The sequence below is a fragment of the Rhinatrema bivittatum genome, chromosome 4 (genome assembly GCF_901001135.1).
Source record: "Rhinatrema bivittatum chromosome 4, aRhiBiv1.1, whole genome shotgun sequence".
In the NCBI taxonomy this organism is placed as follows: Eukaryota; Metazoa; Chordata; class Amphibia; order Gymnophiona; family Rhinatrematidae; genus Rhinatrema; species Rhinatrema bivittatum.
The window spans coordinates 240863908-240889145 of NC_042618.1; the positions used below are offsets into that span (position 1 = coordinate 240863908).

At 43.7% G+C, this 25238-nt stretch overlaps 1 protein-coding gene across 2 annotated transcripts in view; it reads left to right on the top strand.

The window, feature by feature from the left end:
• Positions 1 to 13911, top strand: part of TULP3 (TUB like protein 3) — a 186380-nt gene extending 172469 nt beyond the window's left edge. For both annotated transcript variants that reach the window (XM_029599970.1, XM_029599971.1), the window contains exons 10-11: positions 1299 to 1470; positions 8816 to 13911. In XM_029599970.1, the coding sequence (XP_029455830.1) occupies positions 1299 to 1470; positions 8816 to 8949 (306 nt within the window). In that variant the 3' untranslated portion in view covers positions 8950 to 13911. The remainder of the gene's footprint in view (positions 1 to 1298; positions 1471 to 8815) is intronic.
• Positions 13912 to 25238: the final 11327 nt, after the last annotated feature.

The window sequence follows — 25238 nt, forward strand, 5'->3', positions numbered from 1 at the left end:
TTATCCGGTGTCGGCGTTAATTGGTTGAGTGCACTGGCGGTCTCCAGTTTTAAATCAGTTGAAGCAGTTCAATCAGGTTTAATCAAGTTTATAGAGCAAAGATATATCCACAATGGCTTTTCGAAGAGAATATTGAAGAGCTGAGGTTACTGCAGGGGTATATCTAGAGTGACGTCGGCTTTGAAATCTGACTCTAGCTCCCATCTGCTAGCAGAAGAGCACATAACCCCCTGGTCCTGACTCCATCTGTCTATACTGAGAAAAACGAAATTATCAGGTAAGTAATTTCTCCATTATTACTGTGCCTTCAAGTTTAATAGCTTCCCTAATTTCAGTTAGCCTTTCATCATCCATTTGTTCATTTTGACCAAATGGATGGTAGTATAACCCCACTGCTACACTTTTCCCCATCACACATGCACTTTCCACCCTTAAGGATTCTACTGTGCATTTAGTCTTCTGCAGGATCTTTATCCTGTTGGACACTATGCCATCCCTAACATAAAGTGTCACTCCCCCATTACCAGGTTGATCCACTCTATCATTGCGATATAATTTGTACCCTTATATAGCAGTGTCCCATTGGTTATCATCCTTCCACCAGGTCCCTGAGATGCCAATTATGTGTACCTTTTCACTCTGTGCTATCCATTCTAATTCTTCCATCTTACTTTTTAGACTTCAGGCATTAGCATACAAACATTTCAAAGTATGATTTTGTTGATATAAGTAATCTGATCACTTGACAGGAGTATTTTGGAATCTTTTAATTCAGGTGGTTCTTTACTTATAGGTACGTAGGCTACTGTTGCTTTTATTGGAACCTATCGGATGCCCTAACTATGTTTTTAGTATCCTTTGACGAGACCTCCCTCTGAATCATGTGCTGCTGAGCGACTATCTGCTTTCCCCTATGTTGTAGTGTAAAAACTGCTCTATCTCTTTTTTGAAGGTTAGCACCTGCTTGGACCTAGTAGAAGGAGAAGCAACCAGTCTGGGCCAGCAAGGAGAATGGCAGCATTGAATGTCAAGAAGAGAGAATAAACAAAGGGGAGAGAGAAAAGAGATAAACAATGGGAGGATGAAGGGAATGAGAAGAAAATGAGAGAAAAAAGGAGCAAACGGGGACAGGGAATAAGAAGAGGGATAAAGTGGAGAAGGAGAAAAAGAAATGCTAATTTTTCTAATTGTTCTCAGAAATAGAGAGCTGTCTTATATATTTGAAACAATATGGTATTTGATACTTAAGAAAAGTAAATATGGATCCACTTGCTGAAGCATCTGTTTCCCTTGTGCAGGAACATGAAACCTTGCTGTCCAAGTGGCAGAATAAAAATATGGAGCACATCATTGAACTGCACAACAAGGCTCCTGTGTGGAATGATGACACGCAATCTTATGTCTTAAACTTCCATGGGAGAGTCACTCAGGCTTCTGTGAAGAACTTCCAGATTGTCCATGACAACGATCGTAAGTTTCAAAACAACTGTAAAGTAGACTTAAGTTTTTTGTTACTGTTGGTCCATTTTACTGCCTCTAAATAGGGTTGGAGGTCACAGAGAGGGCGATTTTTAAAAGCTATTTACTTGGGTGAAAGGGCTTTTTGAAAATTTCACACTCTGTATTTTTACCTCCAGTTTTGTGGAGGCCTTCCCAGGATGGGGTTAGACCAGGGGAGGCAACAGCACGCATGGTTTTGGCTGAAAAAAAATTATCCATGAATAAAGCAGGTACAATCCTCTGGGGTACTTTTCCCTTAGACACTTTTCAACGAGGGCTTTTACCCATAGACTTTGCAGCAAAAGACAGTTTTGAAAATTTCCTCCTAAAATATACTGTATACCTGGGTATTGCTTACCTCAGAAGACATGGTCTACCCATGTACTCAGATTTGCACTGACATCATTACTCATGATTGACCGCAATGTTGCCTGTAAGGATTGGGTTGCTGTGCAAACAGTTTTGCAGTTTTTGTGGCTTTTACTACCTTTAATTACTAAGCCTTATACTTTTGATGCAGCTCCAACATTGCTTTCTGCTTCCTTGGCAGGGGTTAAGGAAAATTGGATTCAAACAGCATCTAAGGATCCTGAGTTTTATGGTCTGGGAAACTGATAAGCATGAGGGTAACCTGCACAGTGCAGCAGATACTGGCATAAACTTGCTGGGCAGACTGGGTTGATCATTTGGTCCTTTTCTGCCATCATTTATTTATTTATTTATTTATTTTAAGTTTTTCTATACCGGCATTCGCGATGGAAATCGCATCATACAGGTTTACAATTAACAAGAGGTGAAGGAACAAAGTAATAATGAAATAATAATAAATAATAATAATAATAATAATAATAATAAAACATTAACAAGGTGCTGACAGGAGGTTGCAGTTACAATAAAACAAGGGAATTCCACAACTTGGAGCAGTGAAAAGGAGCTAGGATTTAAACATAGGGAACAAAATTGCCAATTAATGTTGAGAACTAAGTTACTTCTTATCAATGGGCACCAATGTAATTTAAGAAGGATCCTTACAATGCTATGTAAACCTCAAAACAAATCCTTCATGATACTTGTCTGGCTATTCTTTGTTCAACTCCAAAATCCTCATATAAGAGTGCAAAAGGTTAACCATTAACAGGCCAATTTAACAGAAAAATTTTTGTTGGAAGGAGTGGAACGTTTCATATATATTATCATAAATCCCCACCGGGGGTAATATGGCTGTTGATTATAATCATAAACGTCCCACCTCCGACCAATATATGTGATGAATGTGCAAAATGTGCTACTATCCACAAGCTTTTTGTTAAATCATTTTTTTATCTATAACTATAAAACATTATGCATAATTGATAGTGGTGAAACAAATCACTTCAGTTTTAAGTGCAGTCAAACGCTACTCATTAGCCTTGTGTAGTTGATCCCAACGAAGGGTAAAGAATCTCAACAGCCGCAGATGGCACAACCTAGAATGGCTTAACCGGCAGTCTCTTGTGGCTTAAAAATAAGCTCATAACAACACCCCGACTTATCTGGTGGTTGAGAGGGTCACCGACGTAGCCACGTTTCAGGTCCACATTGAGACCTTTCATCAGGGAGTTTATCCTCTTGCGATGTATCGTCGGTCAGTGTTGGGCCATGCCTGCTAGGTTCCTGGCGTGAGTCTGGGGACTCTATCCAGACAGCCTTGGATAGAGTCCCCAGACTCACGCCAGGAACCTAGCAGGCATGGCCCAACACTGACCGACGATACATCGCAAGAGGATAAACTCCCTGATGAAAGGTCTCAATGTGGACCTGAAAACGTGGCTACGTCGGTGACCCTCTCAACCACCAGATAAGTCGGGGTGTTGTTATGAGCTTATTTTTAAGCCACAAGAGACTGCCGGTTAAGCCATTCTAGGTTGTGCCATCTGCGGCTGTTGAGATTCTTTACCCTTCGTTGGGATCAATACACAAGGCTAATGAGTAGCGTTTGACTGCACTTAAAACTGAAGTGATTTGTTTCACCACTATCAATTATGCATAATGTTTTATAGTTATAGATAAAAAAATGATTTAACAAAAAGCTTGTGGATAGTAGCACATTTTGCACATTCATCACATATATTGGTCGGAGGTGGGACGTTTATGATTATAATCAACAGCCATATTACCCCCGGTGGGGATTTATGATAATGTATATGAAACGTTCCACTCCTTCCAACAAAAGTTTTTCTGTTAAATTGGCCTGTTAATGGTTAACCTTTTGCACTCTTATATGAGAACTAAGTTACAGCATTTGCAGTATTAATGAATTGTCCTGTTGAGGTGGTTATTAATTACCATATTGAGAAAAGTCTAAGCGTTAGTTAATGGTGAATTAGGGTTCATTTCTATATTTCTGTACATATAAAAGTGGAAGTAAGGAGGAGGCTGGGAACTACAGGCCAGTTTGTCTGACCTCTGTGGTGAGCAAACTATTGGAATCACTGCTAAAAGAGAGGATAGTGCAATTTTTGGAATCCAGTGGATAGCGAGATCCAAGGCAGCATGGTTTTACCAGCGGTAAGGCCTGTCAGATGAATCTGATCAATTTCTTTGATTGGGTGACCAGAGAGTTGGATCAAGGGAGAGCGCTAGATGTAGTGTACTTGGATTTCAACAAAGCCTTTGATATGGTTCCGCACAGAAAACCTATAAATAAGTGTGCCCTTGGTATGGATCCTAGCATGACTGACTGGGTTAGAAACCTGATGAGTGAGAGGCGAGAAAGAATAGTGGTAAATGGAGGTTTTTCTAAGGAGAGGGTTGTTACTGGTGGTGTGCCTCAGGGATCGGTTCTTTTCACTATTTTCGTGAGCAACATAATGGAAGGGATTCAGGAAAGGTTTGTCTTTTTGCCAATTATACCAAAATTTGTAACAGGGTGGACAGCCAGGAAAGAGTGGAAAACATTAGGAGGGATCTGGTGAAGCTCGAGAAATGGCCTAAGGCCTAGCAGCTAAGATTTAATGCTAAAATATGCAGAGCAATGCATTTAGGATTCAAAACCCAAGGGAAAGGTACAGTATTGGAGGTGATATTCTTCTAAGCACAAAGGAAAAGTGGGATCTGGAGGTAAGTGTATTTGATGATCTTACGGTGGCCAAGCAGCAACAGTAAAAGCCAAAAAGTTGCTTGACTGCATAGGGAGAGGAATGATCAGCAGAAAAAAGGAGGTGATATTGCCCCTGTATAAGTCCCTGGTGAGACCTCACTTGGAATAGAGTACAATTCTGGAGATCGCACCTTCAAAAGGATATAAACAAGATGGAGTTGGTCCAGAGAGTGGCTACTAAAATGGTTGGTGGTCTTTGTTCTAAAGCATATAGGGATAGACTTAAAGATCTAAACATGTATACCCTAAAGGAAAGGCGAGATAGGGGATATGATAGAGATATTAAAATATATCAAAGGTTTCCATGCAGAGGAAGTAAGCAAGCTGGGTTGCCTGTAAAATAAAAAATATCTATATGTACCTAAAAATATTGCACAAAAGCTTTCAAAACTCCCTAAGTCCCATCTTCAGATGTCAGATCAGAGACATTTACATCTAAAGACGGGCCCTAAATTGGCTCAATAATTCATGTAAGTATTTTTGGATAATACTTACATAGCTCCAATAAAAGCTATCACAGCCTGCCAAGAATATAGTTTGCTTCAAGAGACAAATCTGCCATATCAACACAACACTAACTTCCAGGACTCAAACAGCAATAACCCTACCCAGGAAAGAGCAGCACCGCAAATATTACATCAGACCTTACCAATACACCTCCTATTGAACACAGAACAAAACAGACTGCTGTAGACCCCTACATGGAAACTATACACTAGCAGAATCCATCTCCTCAATCACACATGCAGAACACAAAGACCCTTATCAAAGGCAAAATAAGAAACCAACAAACAATAAGGTAAAAAAATTTAAAGCAAATCATAAAAGGAAAATCATACTAATGAAAAGAATAAATAAAAACGACTGATGAATAGAGCATGAGGTAACTGAAACTTCATAAAAATGTTTATAAAATTTCCCAAAATACCAATTTAATATTTCAAAACAGCAGACACATCGAGTAACATCCAATAATGAAACTAATAAGGATTTTAAAAATCTCCTACTCTTCATACCTGGAATGCTTTGATTTCCAGCCACTCTGAGATTGTTGTGAATTGGGGAAGGGGGAGCTGTACAACCTTTATCCTCTCTCTTATATACACAATACACACACACACAGGCTCTCACCCATATACATACATGTACCAACTATCACATACACAGGCAGTCATCCACCCACCCACCCAAACACACACACAAGCAGTCACACATACATACACATCCCCACACTCAGGCTGTCTCTCATCCACACACACACACTCAGACTCTCACTCACCCACTGCCACCCCCACCTCTTTCACAGGCTGTCACCAACCCACCCCCACACAAGCAAACCTCATGCTCCCCCCCCCCACCCACAGCCTCTCTCACACACACCCAGGCTCTCTCTCACCCACCCACAGGCTTTTATCCTCCCCCCACAGGCAGACACCCTCACATAGGCAGTCACACATATACCTCCACCCCTTCACACAGTCTCACCTAGCCACACACACACACATACTCAGGCTCTCACCCAGCCACACCATACACATAGCCTCTCACCCACCTGTGCCCCCCTCCCCACATACAGGTTTTTAACCACCACATAAACACAGCCTCTCCCTATATAGCCTCTCACCCACACATAAACAGGATCTCACACATCCTGCCTCCCCCCCCACACACACACACATACACACCCTCTCAAATCCCACACACCCATAGACACCCTGGCTGTCAACCCCACACCCAGGTACTCATCCTTAAACACACAGGCTCTCCCCCCTGCACACACACACAAGAAGTCACCCACACATGCAAGCAGTCACCCTGTCCCCTCATCCACCACCCAGGTTCTCACCCAGCCACACACACACACACACAGGACCTGGGACTCTTCTTTAGCCACCAGCAGGATGTGGTCTGCTGGTGGTGCTAGGTCCTCCTTCTCTCTATGGCCACCAGTAGAATGGGGTCTGCTGTGGCCACCTCATCCTCCTCTCTTCGGCCGCCAGCAGGTCCTCCTCCTACTCTCATTGGCCACCAGTGGGATGAGGTCTGCTGGTGGCTACCGCATCCTCTGTCTCTTCAGCCATTGCGGGGTGGCCTGCCCAGTTGTGGGGTGGGCAGCAGCAGGAGTCACGTTTATCCAAACGTCATCTCCTGCTGCTGCGGGGCTGATCTTGAGGTAAGAGCTGCGACATTGGCCCTGGAAGCAGCAAGAGATAACGTTTGTATAAATGAGAGTCCTGCTACCCGAATGGGGTGTAGGGAAGTGTGATGCCAATGATCAGATCAGGCAGGGGTTTGGTTTATCCCTGCCCTATCCAATCCCCTGGATTAGAAACTGTACGTGGCCGCACATGTGCGCAGTTTAGAGGGAACATTGATTGGCAGTAATTTAATAAAACCATTGTAACTCCACTCTCTGTACTCTGCATCCCAAACCCACTCTGTGTTTCTTATTTTTGTTCCTTCTCTTTTGACTTCCTCCTAGTGGAGCACATTTGTACTTGGGGGAGGGATTCTCAATGCGGGTTAGCTAACTTAACTACCTTGCAGGCCGATACAGTACGGTGCGCTCCGACAGAGCGCACTGTTAGCCGGCATTTGGACGTGCATTTTCTATGCGCTAGCTTTACCCCTTATACAGTAAGGGGTAATAGTGCGTCCAAAACGCGCGTCCAACCCCCCCGAACCTAATAGCGCCCACAACATGCAAATGCATGTTGATGGCCCTATTAGTATTCCCGCGCGATTCAGTAAGTAAAATGTGCAGCCAAGCCGCACATTTTACTTTCAGAAATTAGCGCCTACTCAAAGGCGCTAATTTCTCTGGGCACCGGGGAAGTTCACAGAAAAGCAGTAAAAACTGCTTTTCTGTGCACCCTCCGACTTAATATCATGGCGATATTTCCCGAAAGTTTAAAAAAGTAAAAAAAAAAAAAAAATTGAAATAGGCTCGCGGGTTGAAAACCAGACGCTCAATTTTGCCGGCGTCCGGTTTCCGAACCTGTGGCTATCAGCGGGCTTGAGAACAGACACCGGCAAAATTGAGCGTCGGTTGTCAAACTCGCTGACAGCCGCTGCTCCTGTCCGAAAAGAGGCTCTAGGGACGCGCTAGTGTCCCTAGAACCTCTTTTTACCGCCGGGCCTAATTTAAATATATTTATTTACTGTATCGCGTGCCAGGAGAGCATATCGGCCCGAAAGTTAGCTGGCTTGCCCCAACTTTGAAAATTCATTTTCCTGCCCCTTGCACTAATTTTAGTCACTGAAAAAATGGGAGGCCCCAGAGTTGGGGTGGGGGAAGATTTTAATTGCCCGAGGCCGTTTTCTGGGAGAGCAACTTTCAATCGCTGCACACAAGTGTAAAGTTTACGGGTACTTTTTACCTACAGATTTTACTCAATTTTCAAAGAAAAAGTTTCCTTTTGAATACTGAGTCATAAAAATTTCGCACTTGGACCTGCCCCTGCCATTTGCACAAATATGTTTTCCTTGGAAATATATGGGCGTGCTTTTTAAAATCAGAACATATGCGTGTAGTGCTAACCTGACTCTGCCCCCAGCAGCGCTTATCCTATCTGTAGATAATAGTACATATATAAGTGGCACTAAATGGCCGGCCAAACCTTGGTAGTTAAGTTTTAACTGCTGAGATTTAGGATCAGCGGAAAATGTGCCTAAGATTGCCAGCTGTTTTAGCCAGCAAGCGTAGCTGCTTGGGGGTCATATGACCATTCGCCTCTCAGCTCTTTCTCTGCCCCCCCCCCCCCCACACACACTAAAGGTTCATGTTTCTGACCTAGTGTATAACCTTTAGTGATTTATGAAATACAGGAGTGGAAATGAATCTGCAGCATAAGTCATTTGTTTTCATCTTCTTGGCCTTGAGGCATTCTGTTATGAATTGTGGCTTCCTAATGGCTATTCTCTCTCTGTCTTTCTCTTGCTCTCTCTTATATATACATCTAAGGTCCTCTTCAGCTTCTTTCATTCACCTTTTGTCCCCTTCTTACCAGACCCCTTGGTAATTCCATATGAAACTGCTCCTTGGCGCTGACTCCTTGCTTCTCTGGCTTATTCTCTGTGTTCCTTCGTCATTGCCTGTCTCTTCCTGTCCTCATTCCTTACTAATGCTTTTGATGAAATGGTTCTGACATGGCTTTTCTCTCTCTCTCTCTCTAGCTGACTACATTGTGATGCAGTTTGGGCGTGTGGCTGAAGACGTGTTCACCCTGGACTTTAACTATCCCATGTGCGCACTGCAAGCCTTTGCCATTGGGCTGTCTAGCTTTGATAGCAAATTAGCCTGCGAATGAGAGAAAATGCTGACAAAGCACCTTCAAGAATTTTAGTACATCCGTACCTGCATCTTACTACTTAGTTCAATTTTTGGCGAACTGCAATGAAATCATGGAAATAGATTTTGCCAACAAATCAGAATCCCCTGTGAATTCAAGGATTCACTCCCACAGACTGAGTCACTGTAATGGTCCTTGGGGATCAGACTGAGCTGGGAAAAAGGGAATTTCTTTGTGTATGTCTTGTGATGTTTTTATGACACTAATATAACTGTGTTGAGAATCTTAAAGAGGCACTTCATGTTGAAATGTCTTTTATCTCCATTTATGGATGATTTTACATGTAAGCCATTCTGCTTTTACAGTAGTTAAAAAAAAAAATAAGAAAAATAAGTAATTAAAAAAGCAGATGAGCAGCAGGTGAAGATCACATCTTGTCCCTTCTCAATCACAACTCAAGGGACATGTCTGTTTCCAGCATTCTGTGGTACTCCACTGACAGGCTGCATGTGCATTTACTGTTGCTTAGGGAATCTGTGATCTGCCTGTGACAGATATTATGTAGGCGCTATGATCCACCAGCACTTTTGGTACTATGCCTTATATGTGATTTAATATTATTTATGGTGTTCAGGATATGCTCGTAGCTAGTGTCAGATGCTGTTTGTAGGGTTTTCCTCTATTTGATGTGCCTCATGGTGCCTGTGAGCCGCCTGTAGTGTGTTGCCAGCAGCATTCATGGTCTTTGTACAACTGAACAGACTTTCTGTCTGAGACAAGCAACAGGTCACCATCTTGCCAATTTCTGCATAAAGCCTTACTTTTGAGAGCAGGGTCTAAATCTTGTGAATGAGTTATATGGTTCAGTGACTACAGCAGTGAGCAGGCTGAAATCAGCTTTGACATATCGTCGAAACTGCTGATTACCAAAGTATTGCCCTGAGCGCTAGTACAGAGTATAAGCCAGGAAAAAATGTTGACAGGAGGAGGGGGGTTTTCTGGCTTATTTGGTGCCATGGATGAGGGTCTGAATCCAAGAGAAGAGAGACTGAGCTTATTCTCATGCCCCATGTGGTTAAACTGCTCTTGATTAGGCTGATTCCTCTGAGGAGCTATCAGCCATTCAGACTCTCTCCCCTTGGGCTTCTGCTCTTCCCTTGGTGATTTAAAATAACACCTGTGTTGTTTGCTATTAAGTAATGGGGGGGCTATGGAATTGCTTCGAACTGGATTTGTAATCCAGTTTTATCTCTCTAATGGGCTAATGTGAGTGCAAGGTAGATCACTAGAGAAGAGGATGCTTCTTGATCCAACTTCACCTTACCAGGAGGGTTTCAATGCTGTAACTCTTCTGCATAGCTGCAGTAATAATAGATGAGCGTAGTAACCTTTCTGTTATTAACACTTTCACAACCAAATCTTTTATTTATGCCTCAGAAGATCCAGGTTTATGCAAAATTTGTAATATAATCATGAAATCTAGATATGTTTAAGCAAAAACTGTATTTATGTAAACTGATGGAATGTCTGAGAAGGGATTTTGTTAATCCATAGTCTGAGATGTTTGTTTACTAGCAATATCTGCATTAGACTGTAGTATGGGTTAGCTGATTTAGTACAATAATATGGAAATTCTGGATATAGTTATAGATACCATGGTCCAATATAAATATGCAGCAGTAGTGTATCATTGCCCCTGTAATATTGTCTTGGTTTATAGTCAAATGAAGAGAGTCAGGGAAGTCATAATGACAGAATCCACATCGCCTAGTGGAGAGGGATTAGAAATGTACCTGTTGGCTCCTATTGTTGGCCAGGCGGAATCATATTTTAAATGTGTTTTACCTGTTTAAAGTTATTGCAGTTGTTAATAGTAAGTTGTATTTTCTGTCCAAAAAGAAGACATTTTTCTAGATGTTTCTGTTATTACCAGGAAAAAAAACCCAAGAAATCAATGTGAAATATTTTTATTTTGCAACAGTAGTAGGCTTGCTGCATTTATGGTTCTAAAATGCAGAAAATTCTTCTAATAAAATTCAGCCATCCTCAGCTGCAGAAGGCTTGATGGGCAGAGCAAGTTTCTCATCACTTTTCAACCAGTGATATTTACCTTACAAATATTCTGAAACTGTATACAGATTACTGCTGGAACAGAAAAATATACTGACAGTCTGTGTATTTTGCCTGATCGACCATTGCATATGTTAAGCCTTGCTGTGGATATATGTTATTTTTCATTTTACTTTGTGGTGTAATGTTTACATTACCACCAGTATAAGACTTTTGGGCTCGTGCACAGTACCTTAGAATGTCTCTGGAAAGTGTTTTTATGTTGCATATTTGTTAGTACGTAAGAAATGCCATGCTGAGTCAAACCAAGGTCCATTAAGACCAACATCCTGGTCTCCGACAGTGGCCATTTCAGGTCACAAGTACCAGTAGATCCCACAAAATAGATTTGTTTCCTATTACTCACTCCAAAGAATAGCAATAACTTTCTTTAGGGTAACAACTAGTAATGTTTTATGGATCTTGCCTAAACCTCTTTTAAACCCTGCAGTGCTAGTCACCTTGATTACATCCTCTGGCAAGAGATTCCACAGTTTGATTGTGCGCTTCTCAGTTTAACTTCCTCAATCCATCTTGTTGGAGCCTCTAGCTTGCTTCAGGTCATAGAGCCAAGAATCTAGAGTGTGTACTCTTTGTGTCTCGAGTAGCTTCTGAATGTTATTGTGGTTCAGGAAAGGCTGAAAATGGGAGTTGGCGATTGGAGGATTAACTGCACAGTTATTCACATTATCCTCTCTGTCTGATAACTGCAGCTCTTGTTTTTAAATTGCTGTGCCTTAGTTCAGCACCTGACTGATTGACCTTTGCTGTCTTTTACCCTGCTTTTGTGCCTGAGGTGAATCCGATTATCTCTGCTAATGGAATGAGCTGCCCTGCATGGCAACACTCTCTGTGAATTCCACAGTCATTTTATTCCTTTTTCACCCCTTGTTGTTTTGAAGAGGTGCCTTCGAATACTTCTGCTTTGCAATGTTTTAATAATAGTATATTATCAGTCTCTTTTCTAGTCTGGTCTCAGCCTTTATAAAAAGCACTATGCTTTATGGGTTCTCTTGGCATGATTGCGTTTTCCCATTGTAAGTAATTGTTATTGAGCAGTAGCAAGGCAGGGCAGCATACAAGAGAATTTACCAGGGACCTGCTGCATGGCTAATAGAACGTTGTACTCTCTGTGTGCTTGCTGTGCAGTATTTTAAAAACTACATAATCAGTAGTAATACTTGTCCTATATCATTTAAATTTTCTTATTTTTCAAAAATGTTAAGCTGCTTCCCTGTAATTCTCCTGAACCCCTAGATGGAGCTCTAGCAGCAAGTGTTTCATGTGACCTCACCTGCTGGATCGGATTGGTCCATGTTGACCATGATGTCACAAATGGCATCTCACCCATTGCAAGCACCAGTCCGATGACATTCCATCAAAGGTTATGGGGAATTGCAGTGGCGTGTTTAAAGAAAAAATTAATTTAAGTTTACAGTGATAGAATGTGGGTTTTCTACCTACTATGTGTGCTTTAGAAATGAGGAGGTAGATATTCAGACTGTATGTTAGCCGGATAAGACTTATCCAACTAATTTACACAGAGTATTCAGCAGCACAGCTATGTTGCTGAATATCTGTGTACAAAAAACTACTTGGCCAGATAAGTCTTACTCTGTTAACTTAACCAGATAAGTCAGAATAGCAGCACTTATCTGGCTAAGTAGCATGCCTCCCCATTATGCCCATTGCCTTCATCTGACGTATCCAATTGTCTACTTAGTTGGATAAGTGGCTTATCCAGCTAAATGGCAATTGCTGAGCATAGCCGGATATTCAGTGGCCACCACTTAGCCGGATAAGTAGCTTTGAATATCAGGCTCCCAGTGTTCTTTTAGCTTTAAGACTTAATGAAAGAATTTCACAGTGGGACAGATAGTGCTTCAAAAAAAGTGAACATTTGCTTTTTCCTGTATCCTGTTGCTGCTAATAGATATTTGTGAATGGGAAGACTTGTACTCAGCCCAGCTTCTCCTGCTGTTTTATATGGCAGTAAAATAACCATGACTTGACTGCATGCTAGCTTGTGGCCATGGGCATGATTGTCGGATTGCAGACCTACCATTGGGGGACAGTCTTCACATAAATATATAACCCACTGCTGAATTGGATTGGCAGAGCAGCACCTTGATTGGCTTAGATTAATAGGAGGGCCTAAATAGCAGGAGCTTTCAAAATTAAAAACTCTTTATCACTCAAGGATTGAACTATAAGAAAAAAAAGAAAGATTTAAATTATCTTAACTGCAAAATAAATTACTTGAAAAATACTAATGCTGCTGCTTTAGCAAATATTGCATAAAAAAATTATGAATACATTAAAAATATGTTTGGAATGTGATGCATTGAAATGCTGCTCTGGTGTGAAAGTAACTCACTTTTAAGAAATAAGATTTTTAAGGCAGAATAGCCTTGCGTGTGTAAAAGAATATTCAAAGTGATTTCTAATCTTGAGGATCATTTGGACCAATGAATTTGATTGAGGACAGTCTATTTTGGCTCCCATTAAGGGTTGCCAACTGGCTTTATTTTTGCAGGACAGGCTGATCCATGCCTAGTTTTATCCTGTTGCTTTTGTGGACTTCTAGTTCTGATTTCCACAAAAACAGAGAAGACGTATAGGTCCATGCATGCAATGAGGTAAACCCAGGCCTGGATCACTCTGTCCTGAATGAAGGAGCCAGTTGTTAACGCCACTTCCACTGCTGCTGCTGCTTGATCTCTTGCCCCTCAGTTGAAATGTCTCTCTACCCACATCATTTATCATGATTCGTATTTATGTTTTGCTTCTAATGACCTCTGCCTTGTTGCAAACATTTGTAACTTTTGTATGCTGATGAAACAATATAAAATAATTTATATATTTAAATAAGAGTTTTGTCCTTTCCTTCTTCCTTCCATCTTCTGCACTTGCAAATAGCATTAAGTCTATACCATAAATTTTCAGAGTGCGCTTTAGCTAGGAATCTTTTTTATAAGAATTCATTTCTGCCAGTTTGAGATTGAATAAATTAAAAACAGCCTATCACATAATAGGTCAGCAGTTGTTAGTGCTCATGAAGTGCCTGCCAAAGTCGGGTTTTCAGGATATCCATATTGAATCTGCATGAGATGTATTTGCATGTGCTGCCTCTATTGTATGCATATATCTCATGCAGATTCAATGTGGATATTCTGAAAAGCAGAGTGGTCAGGTGGTCTTTGAAGACCTGCTTGAGAACCACTGACATAGGTGATATCGCAGTCATCTAGTCAGTCAAGATGATGGGCTTCTACGTGTGGCCCTATTCAGTGACCACCAGATTGTTGCTGCTGTTTACTTAAAATCACTTTTTCAGACTTTCATTTACTATATCAGTGGAAATGAATTGACCAGCTCAAGCTCTCTCTTCCCTACTTATACTGTCAACAATGACCAACTTAATGTCTAATTTCATGAAGAAATACACACAAAAAAAAATCTGATTATAAGATCTTGTGTGCTAAGACAAATAAAGCATGCAATACCCTGATACCTGTATAAAAACATTTGATTACAGAAATCAATGTTGGCTTTACTTCTAATCATTACTTTTTGTTGATAGACACAAGTCCCTGCATTTTTAAGGGGGTGAATCTGATTGGACACAGCTGCAGTAGATACCTCAACTTGGAGGAGGAGGAGGTGCATTTTCATCATGGCATGCCTTTGGAAGGGATCTCCCCTTCCCAGGACCTGAATCTTTTAAGTGGCTACCACCCGCTCTGCTTTCTATGTTTTTCAATTATTTCTGGTCTTACTTTATTTGCTGATTCAGAAGAATAGAAACATATAACTTTCCTTAGACGGATTATTTGCCATCTCTTGAAATACAGCTTTTCAATCCACCAGAACATAAATGAAAGAATCCAATTTTTCAGATTTTTTAGATACATGAAAATATAGAAATTCTGTATCTCATCATGAATCGTGTATTTCTCCCAGGACAAGCAGGATGGTAGTCCTTACATATGGGTGACATCATCAGGCGGAGCCCTGTCATGGAACACTTTTGTCAAAGTTTCTAGAACTTTGACTGGCACACTGAGCATGCCCAGCATGCCATAATCCCTGTGGCCACACGGGTCTCCCTTCAGTCTCTTTTTTTCCATGCTGCAGTTTGCCTCGCGGGTTAGGATCTCTGTGAGATTTCTGTCACCTATTTTCCTCATGGAAAAATTTGAAGTTTACTTCTCTAAAAGTTCCCTATCAGTGGTCTCCCATCGCACTCCATTCCCTCTGATGCTCGGTGAGTACTTGCCCCATGTCTCTGGTTGGTTTCTGCCACCTTACCATTCGGTTCTCGCAGGACACCGACCGTTTCGTGCCCTTTTTACCGGCATGGTGACCAAGTTCTGAAAGTGCCCAGAGTGTCCGCGAACAATGTCCATCGTGGGCCCTCACACAGTGTGTGTTCTGTGCCTGGGCTCGACGCACAATGTCCGGTGTCCCAAATGCGCCCAAATGACTCCAAAAGGCAGACGTGCCCGTCTTGATAAGATGGAGTCTCTCTTTAAATTAAAGTCAACTCCATCGACTTTAGCCCAGTCATCACCGACGACTAAAAGTCCTTCCATCGACAAACCTCACCGGGAGCAGCAGGGAGAAGGCGACCGTCCGTCACTGACGCCATCCAGGACATCAGCAGCGTCATCCTCGGTGCCAGGGAAAGACCAGACTGAGCACCAAGGGAAGCATCACCACCAGCACAGACTTGATCCCACACCCAGTGCTGGCATCGACATTGAAGCAGCATCGATGGCCATCGAGCCACCTTCGAAGAGGGCCCAGGGAGAGGAGCCTCCATCCTCCTCTGCACCTGAGACCCCGAGGCGTTCCCCATCAACATCAGTGCCGGGTTCTGAGCCTCCACAAATTCCTGTGGAGAGGCCAGTAATGCTTAGCCTGCCTCCCCCTGTAGCTGTGCTATCTACACCAGCTTTCAGGGAGGAACTGGACGGACTCATCCGCCAGGCAGTCCTCGATGCCTTCCGAAACCTGCAACCACCATCGATGCCAGCTCCCATACTGGCACCGACCACGGAACCATCGATGTTTGCACCATTGTTGGACCGACTCGATACCCTCATTGGTGCTTTTCCGACTCAGCCCGTTCCATCGGCACTGAGTCGACAATCGAGACCTCTGCAGCTCACGATACCCATTCTGGGCTCCTCAGAGGAAGACGACACCACTTCTAGTCCGACTCCAGCTCCAGGTCCATTGGGGCTCTCGGGCCTAAACGTTCTCCATTCCCCTCGATGCCATTGATTCCATTGAAGCCTCCATCGATGCCAGTACACCTTCCATCGAAGCCATTGAGGACTCCATCAATGCCTATGTGCGCTGGAAGGTTAGATATTCTCCCTCCTTCAAGAATCGCCTATGACCCATGGGAGGATGTGGACACAGGTACTTCCACATCAGAAGACCTGCTCTCAGAGCCTTCCCCTCCAGAGGAAAGATGGCAATCTCCTCCTGAAGACCTTTCCTTCACCAATTTTATCAAGGAAATGTCTGAAACCATTCCTTTCACCCTGGTGACAGAAGAGGACACCATCATAAAACGTTGGAGGTTCTACAGTTTGTCGATGCTCCCAAGGACGTTATGGCCATTCCAGGACATGAAGTCCTGTTGGATCTCCTACACCATCTATGGGAGCATCCTGGCACTGTTCCACCAGTCAACAGGAAAACAGATGCAACATACTTGGTACAACATGCCCCAGGTTTTCAGAAACCACTACTGCCTCATCAATTTGTTGTGGTGGAATCCGCACAAAAAAAGGCTAAACATTTACATCCACATTCCTCAGCTCCCCCTGGAAAAGACCAGAAGTTCTTAGACGGGCTATCCGGGACTCCATGTTGGAGTCCCGGATAGCCGCCCACCAACTGTACATGACCCAGTACCAAAGAAACCTTTGGAAGCAGGTCCAAGATTTCAGACTCCTTGCCTCAACAACACCAAGAAACCCTGACATAGAAACATATATAGAAACATAGAAATGACGGCAGAAGAAGACCAAACGGCCCATCCAGTCTGCCCAGCAAGCTTCACATTTTTTTCTCATACTTATCTGTTTCTCTTAGCTCTTTGGTTCTATTTCCCTTCCACCCCCACCATTAATGTAGAGAGCAGTGATGGAGCTGCAACCAAGTGAAATATCAAGCTTGATTAGTTATGGGTAGTAGGGGAAGTAACCGCCGCAATAAGCAAGCTACACCCATGCTTATTTGTTTTACCCAGACTGTGTTGTTCAGCCCTTATTGGTTGTTTTTCTTCTCCCCTGCTGTTGAAGCAGGGAGCTATGCTGGATATGCTTGTAGTATCAGTTTTTCTTCTCCCCTGCCGTTGAAGCAGAGAGCTATGCTGGATATGCGTGAAGTATCAGTTTTTCTTCTCCCCTGCCGATGAAGCAGGATATGCATTGAAAGTGAAGTATCAGGCTTATTTGGTTTGGGGTAGTAACCGCCGTAACAAGCCAGCTACTCCCCGCTTTGTGAGTGCGAATCCTTTTTTCTTCTCCCCTGCTGTTGAAGCAGAGAGCTATGCTGGATATGCGTGAAGTATCAGTTTTTCTTCTCCCCTGCCGTTGAAGCAGAGAGCAATGCTGGATATGCGTGAAGTATCAGTTTTTCTTCTCCCCTGCCGTTGAAGCAGAGAGCTATGCTGGATATGCGTGAAGTATCAGTTTTTCTTCTCCCCTGCCGTTGAAGCAGAGAGCTATGCTGGATATGCGTGAAGTATCAGTTTTTCTTCTCCCCTGCCATTGAAGCAGAGAGCTATGCTGGATATGCATTGAAAGTGAAGTATCAGGCTTATTTGGTTTGGGGTAGTAACCGCCGTAACAAGCCAGCTACTCCCCACTTTGTGAGTGCAAATCCTTTTTTCCACATTTCCTCTTGCTCTTGTAGCTTAGAGCGATGTTGGAGTCACAGTAACCATGTGTATGTTTATTGAATAAGGGTATTGTCTCCAGGCAGTAGCCGTCATTCTGGCTAGCCACCCACTCTTTATTGACGGCCTCTTGATTTTATGGATCCACAGTGTTTATCCCACGCCCCTTTGAAGTCCTTCACAGTTCTGGTCTTCACCACTTCCTCCGGAAGGGCATTCCAGGCATCCACCACCCTCTCCGTGAAGAAATACTTCCTGACATTGGTTCTGAATCTTCCTCCCTGGAGCTTCAAATCGTGACCCCTGGTTCTGCTGATTTTTTTCCTATGGAAAAGGTTTGTCGTTGTCTTTGGATCATTAAAACCTTTCAAGTATCTGAAAGTCTGTATCATATCACCTCTGCTCCTCCTTTCCTCCAGGGTGTACATATTTAGATTCTTCAATCTCTCCTCATAAGTCATTTGATGAAGACCTTCCACCTTTTTGGTCACCCTTCTCTGGACCGCCTCCATCTTGTCTCTGTCTCTTCGGAGATACGGTCTCCAGAACTGAACACAATACTCCAGGTGAGGTCTCACCAAGGACCTGTACAAGGGGATAATCACTTCCCTTTTCTTACTCGATATTCCTCTCTCTATGCAGCCCAGCATTTTTCTGGCTTTAGCTATCGCCTTGTCACATTGTTTCGCCGACTTCAGATCATTAGACACCATCACCCCAAGGTCTCTCTCCTGCTCCGTGCACATCAGCCTTTCTCCCCCCATCGAATACAGTTCATTCGGATTTCCATTCCCCATATGCATGACTTTGCACTTCTTGGCATTGAATGTCAGCTGCCATGTCTTCGACCACTCTTCCATCTTCCTTAAATCCCGTCTCATTCTCTCCACTCCTTCCGGCGAGTCCACTCTGTTGCAGATCTTAGTGTCATCCGCAAAAAGACATACCTTACCTTCTATCCCTTCCGCAATGTCGCTCACAAAGATATTGAAAAGGACCGGTCCCAACACCGATCCCTGCGGTACACCGCTTAAAACCGCTCTCTCTTCAGAGAGAGTTCCATTTACCATCACACATTGTCTTCTGTCCGTCAACCAGTTTGCAATCCAGGCCACCACCTCGGCACTCACTCCTAAGCTTTTCATTTTATTCACCAGTCTCCTGTGCGGGACAGTGTCAAAAGCTTTGCTGAAATCCAAGTAGATGACATCGAGTGCTCTTCCTCGATCCAATTCCTTGGTTACCCAGTCAAAAAAGTCAATCAGATTTGTCTGACAGGATCTTCCAATGGTGAATCCATGCTGCCTCTGGTCCAGCAATTCTCCCGACTGTAGATAGTTCACTATTCTCTCTTTCAACAGTGACTCCATTACTTTTCCCACCACCGAAGTGAGGCTAACCGGTCTGTAGTTACCAGCCTCTTCTCTGTTCCCACTCTTGTGAAGCGGGACCACCACCGCTCTCCTCCAATCATTCGGCACCACTCCCGTTTCTAGGGATCTATTGAATAGGTCACACAGCGGACCCGCCAGCACATCTCTGAGCTCCCTCAGTATTCTGGGATGAACTTCATCAGGCCCCATGGCTTTGTCCACTTTCAGTTTCACCAGCTCTTCCCATACATTTTCTACTGTGAATGGAGTTACATCTACTCCATTCCCCTCCAGTTTCTTGTTAACTAGTGTCGGTCCTTCTCCAGGGTCCTCTTTAGTGAACACAGAACTGAAGTATTCATTTAATATTTCTGCCATTTCTTCGTCTCTCTCCACACATTGATCCTTTCCACCTTTCAATTTCACTATACCACTTTGAACTTTTCTCTTTTCACTGATGTATCTGAAAAATGTTTTGTTACCACTCTTTACCTCTTTGGCAATCCTCTCTTCCGCTTGACTTTTTGCCATCTTGATTAATTTTGTCTCCCTCAGTTCTACCAGATATTCTTCTTTGTGTTCCTCCTTTTGGGATCTTTTATATTTCTTGAATGCTGTTCTTTTAGCCTTTATTTTGTCAGCCACCTCCTTTGAGAACCAGATAGGTTTCATTTTTCTTTTGCTTTTCTTTACTTTTCTAACATATAGATTAGTTGCCTTGGTGATTGCTCCTTTTAGATTGGTCCACTGTTGATCCACATCTCTCTCGTTTTCCCAGCCTTTTAGTTCTTCCTCCAGGTACTTCCCCATTTCATCAAAGTCTGTGTTTTTGAACATCAAAACTTGGGTTTTTGTGCTTCTTTTCCGTGTCCTTTTTGTGATATTAAACCATACCGTTTGATGATCACTGGTGCTGAGGTGGGCACCCACCTGGACGTCTGAGACATTATCTCCATTAGTGAGCACTAAGTCGAGTATAGCTCCTTCTCTCGTGGGTTCCATTACCATTTGTTTGAACAAAGCTAATTGCAGGGCATCTACTATTTCTCTACTATTATTAGATTCTGCAGATGGGATTCTCCAGTCTACATCTGGCATATTAAAGTCTCCAACGATCACCACTTCTCCTTTCTTTGCTATCCTGTGGATGTCTTCAATCAGATTTCTGTCCAGCTCTTCCTTTTGGTTTGGAGGCCTGTAAACCACTCCAATAAAAATGGATGCCCCATCTTTTTTTAAGTCGGCCCATAGTGCTTCTTCTTTGCCCCATGTTCCTTGCAGCTCAGATGCTTGGATATTGTTTCTGACATATAGAGACACTCCTCCCCCTTTCCTATCCTCTCTGTCCTTCCTTAACAAGTTATAGCCTGGTATTGCCGTATCCCAGTCATGATATTCCGTAAACCATGTTTCCGTGACAGCAACAACGTCCAAGTCTGCCTCCACCATTAGGGCTTGCAGCTCTGGGATTTTATTACCCAAACTACGAGAATTTGTGCTCATAGCTTTCCAGCTTTCTTTGCTCAGGTTACTGCTGTTCCTGGACTCCTTTTGTGACCTATTTAGTTGAGTTTTGTTATCCACTTTTCTCTTTGCATTTGTGCAAGGGAAGATATTAATGCCTCTGATGACAGAGTCATCCATCACTGTGAGCTTTTTCCTTTGGTTTCTGATGGAATTTCTGTATGCATTGGGTTTTTTCTCTCTTTTCCGATAACATTTCAATCTTTTTCTCAAGGACTTCTTCAGAATTTAATACAGAGAAGGCATTTTGTACTTGTTGCACTTGATACAGTGTGTGTCTACGGAACACAGGTCTTATTCTTCCAGAGCCCACTGTAATACTTTTTAAGTTCCTTAATGGCCTGTGTGAGTGGTGGGATAGAGTTGTGGGTTGCACAGCTTTCAATAATGGGTGTCTGTGGGTTACAGGTCTTATCCTACCTGAGCCCACGGTAAATCTCTTTTTTCTTGAGTTTTGGTTATTCAGTGGTAAGTGGAAATTATTTCCTGAATAATGTACCGTGGCTGAGACTCTCTTTATTGAAGCTAATTCAGCTTTAAAGTCATCCAGCTCCTTTTCCAAGGTAGAGAGTTTTGAACAAAAGGGGCAAGCCTTAAGTTTCCATATGATTACCCTCAATATAAAGGCTCCACAGCAGTTGCATTGAATAGTACTCATTTAGGTAAGTTATTTGATTGGTGCACCTAAGGAATAATCAATTTACTAATTTATCTGGTTGCCTAATTATGAAGTTAGAATGACTACATTAGAAATACAAACCTAGGGGTGGGTGGGAGTTAAACAGTTTATACCTAGGTCAAGCTGGGTAGGGCAAGACACTTTCTTGTCCTTTAGCTAGTAAAAGATCCCACAGCACTTATATCCCAATTTGGAACAGATTATATGACAGCTATACAATAAGAGGGATACTGGGAATTTTTTTTCTTTTTTTGGCTTTTTTGAATCTTACAACAATCTAATATCAAGAAACCAAACAGATTAGAATACAATATAATCAAGAAACCAAACTGATTAGTATACAACACTGGAATAGAAAGGGATTTGAAATCACAGAGCAGTTTTCTATACAGAATCAAACCAATATCAAGGAACCACAGATTATAATACTAGAATAAAAAGGGATTATGAAACACAGAGCAGTATTTCCAAAAACTGACTGCCCTCATCCAGAAGGGACTCGAAGCAGGAAAGCATGAGGTAAGAGCAGCAGTTGACTCCTTCGAGATTGTTTCCTGGTTGTCAGCAACAGGAATCAGTGCTAGAAGATGGGCCTGGCTAAAAGCTTCTGATTTAAGACCTGAAGTCCAAGATAAGCTTGCTGATCTCCCGTGTACCAGAGACAATCTCTTCGGGGATAAAATACAAGACGCAGTGGCTCAGTTGAAAGACCACCATGAGACCCTGCGTCAGCTGCCCACAGTCACTACAGATGCTCCCTCTTCATCCCGCAAGAGCATGAGAAGGGACCCCTGAAGGCCATTCTACTGCTCACATAAATACTATCCTCCTGCCTCTAGAGCGAGACCAGCCAGAGCCCCTCAGAGAGGACATACGCACCAGCCAAAAGCACCCAGAACACAGCCAGCCCCCACAAGCTGGTCCATCCTCAGGATTTTGATGCTTTTCCAGAGAACAGCGGCCACTCTCCAATGAACCCAAACCCAGATATACCGGTAGGAGGTTGATTGCGCCACTTCAAACACAACTGGTGTCTCATAACAACAGATTAATGGGTTCTATCCATCGTAGACCAGGAATACCATTTAAACTTCCTCACAGTACCCCTGGACTCTCCACCCAATCCACTGTGGGCCCAAAAAGACCACACAGCGCTTCTAGAGTCAGAACTTTCCACCCTTCTACGAACAAGGGCTGTAGAAGCCATTCCCTGAACGCAGAGGGGCAGAGGGTTCTACTCATGCTATTTTCTCATTCCAAAAAAACCGGGCGGTCTCAGGCCCATCTTAGACCTCCGCAATCTCAATAAATTTCTTCAGAAAGAAAAATTCAGGATGGTGTCTCTCAGCACCATGCTTCCCCTACTACAACAAGGAGATTGGCTCTGTTCTCTGGACCTTCAGTATGCCGACGCAAATATTGCCATATTCCCACATCACCGCAAATACCTGCGCTTCATAATGGGTCACAAACTGTTACGCTCCGCGGCCGCAGACAGCTGCAACCTCTGCTGCTCACCTCTTTTTTTACTACTTTGGCTCCATTGGGTGAACTTGCGGCCTCTGCCAGCTACCACCGGCCTCTGTTCCAGGGCCTACCTGAGCAGCATGGATGCTGCCGACCGCCATCATACCCTCGGGGATCCCTAGGAGCGTGCACGTGCTCCCCAACCAGCTTTAACCAAGTCATGGCAGGAACCTCGGGGGGTGTCTCCATCAGATGACGTCAATCATCTTCAATACTTAAGCTCGCCAGCCGAGACAACCGGCGACTTGGCAACGAGTTCACTATGCTGTATCTACCTACTCGCATTTCAGCGTTGTTCCGGTTCCTGCTTCCGTGGTGTGAGACTATCGGGTACCCGCTCCTCGGGGGCCCTTCCTTATCTCTGGGCTATCCGTTCCTCTGAGGGCCTTTCACCCAGACTCCTGCCTGCCTTGCTTCCCGAGGCTGTCTATGGAACTACTACTTTTCTTCAGTCGCTGTGAGTACCACGCTGTGGAACCCTGTTGTGATATCTACGTGAGAATCCTCTCTGGTGTACCCTGCTCTGTGGGCCATTGCCATGATATCATCAGAGGAGCCATCTCAGAGTCTACCCTGCTCTGCGGACCTGTGCTGCGATATCTACGTGGGAATCCTCTCCGGTGTACCCCATTCTGCGGACGACTACCGTGATCCCCCACCGAGGAACCCTCTTGTGTACCATCTCTACGGACCCAGTATACTTCTGTGAGTGTAACTATCTCCCTGTACCCCCATTTCTCGGGTAGTGCCGCAGCTATTGCCTGACTCCAGTCATCTGAGCTGAGTCTGACATCAGCATCTGCACTGTCGCTCCGTAGCCCGCCTCCTGGGGTCACCTTCTCTTTCTCCTGCTCTACTCTGCTGTATTCCATCCCGCAGCCAAAACTCCACCTCCTGGCGGTGAGGCTCAACGGGACTCCTCCCCCTGGGTGGTTCCACCCCTCACCTCAGCCAAAGGGCCCACATACTTACAAATCCTACACAAACATTTTCAATACCAAGTTCTACCGTTCAGTCTGGCCTCAGCAGCTCGAGTGTTTACAAAATGCCTAGCAGTGGCTGCCGCACATCTTCGCAGAAACACTGACCACATTTTTCCTTACCTGGACGACTGGTTAATAAAGAGTCGATCCAAGCAAGGAGCTCTCAACTCTCTAAAGCTCACTACGAACTTTCTGCACTCGCTAGCTTTTCTGATCAATTACCAGAAATCCCACTTGAATCCATCTCACCTCCTTACCTTCATCAGAGCAGATTTGGACACCACAGTTGCAAAGGCCTTCCTGCCCAACAACCATGCGGACATACTCTCCAAATTGGCTACATCTCTGTGCACGAACAAAGCAGCCTCAGCCATCAATTCTTTATGTTGCTGGGCCACATGGCTTCCACGGTCCACGTCACTCCAATGGCAAGGCTAGCCATGAGAATAACTCAATGGACTTTGAAATCTCAGTGGCTCCAAGCCACTCAACCTCTTTCATCACTGATCCATGTAACTGACCAGCAGCGTCTGTCACTTCGCTGGTGGAAAACAAAGCCAACTTGCTCAAAGGTCTGCACTTTCAGCAACCAGTTCTTCAAGTGACCTTAACCACGGACACATCCAACTTGGGTTGGGGAGCTCATGTGAACAACCTTCAAACTCAAGGGCCTTGGACACAACTCGAAGCAAAGTTTCAAATCAACTCTCTATGCGTTCAAGGACTGCTTTTCACACAAGACTGTTCTCATACAGACAGAAAACACAGTTGCAGTGTGTTACTTGAACAAACAGGGAAGAAAAGGCTCTTATCTGCTTCCAAGAAGCGGTGCAGATCTGGGCCTGGGCCCTTGCACACTCCATGCATCTCCAGGCCACTTATCTGGCAGGCATACAGAACATAGTAGCAGATCGCCACAGTCAAAATGTTTCCATCCCCACGAGTGGTCTCTGGATCCTGCTGTAGTGAGCGCTGGGGTCAACCAACCTCTTTGCATCCGAACTGAATCACAAAGTGGACAGATTCTGCTCCCTGCACAGGCAACAGAACACGCTAGCCATGGACGCCTTCGCTCGGCCCTGGAACACAGGCCTCCTATATGCGTATCCTCCGATACCACTAATAGCCAAAACTCTCATGAAGCTACAACACGACAAGGGATCAATGATACTCATAACCCCGTTCTGACCTCG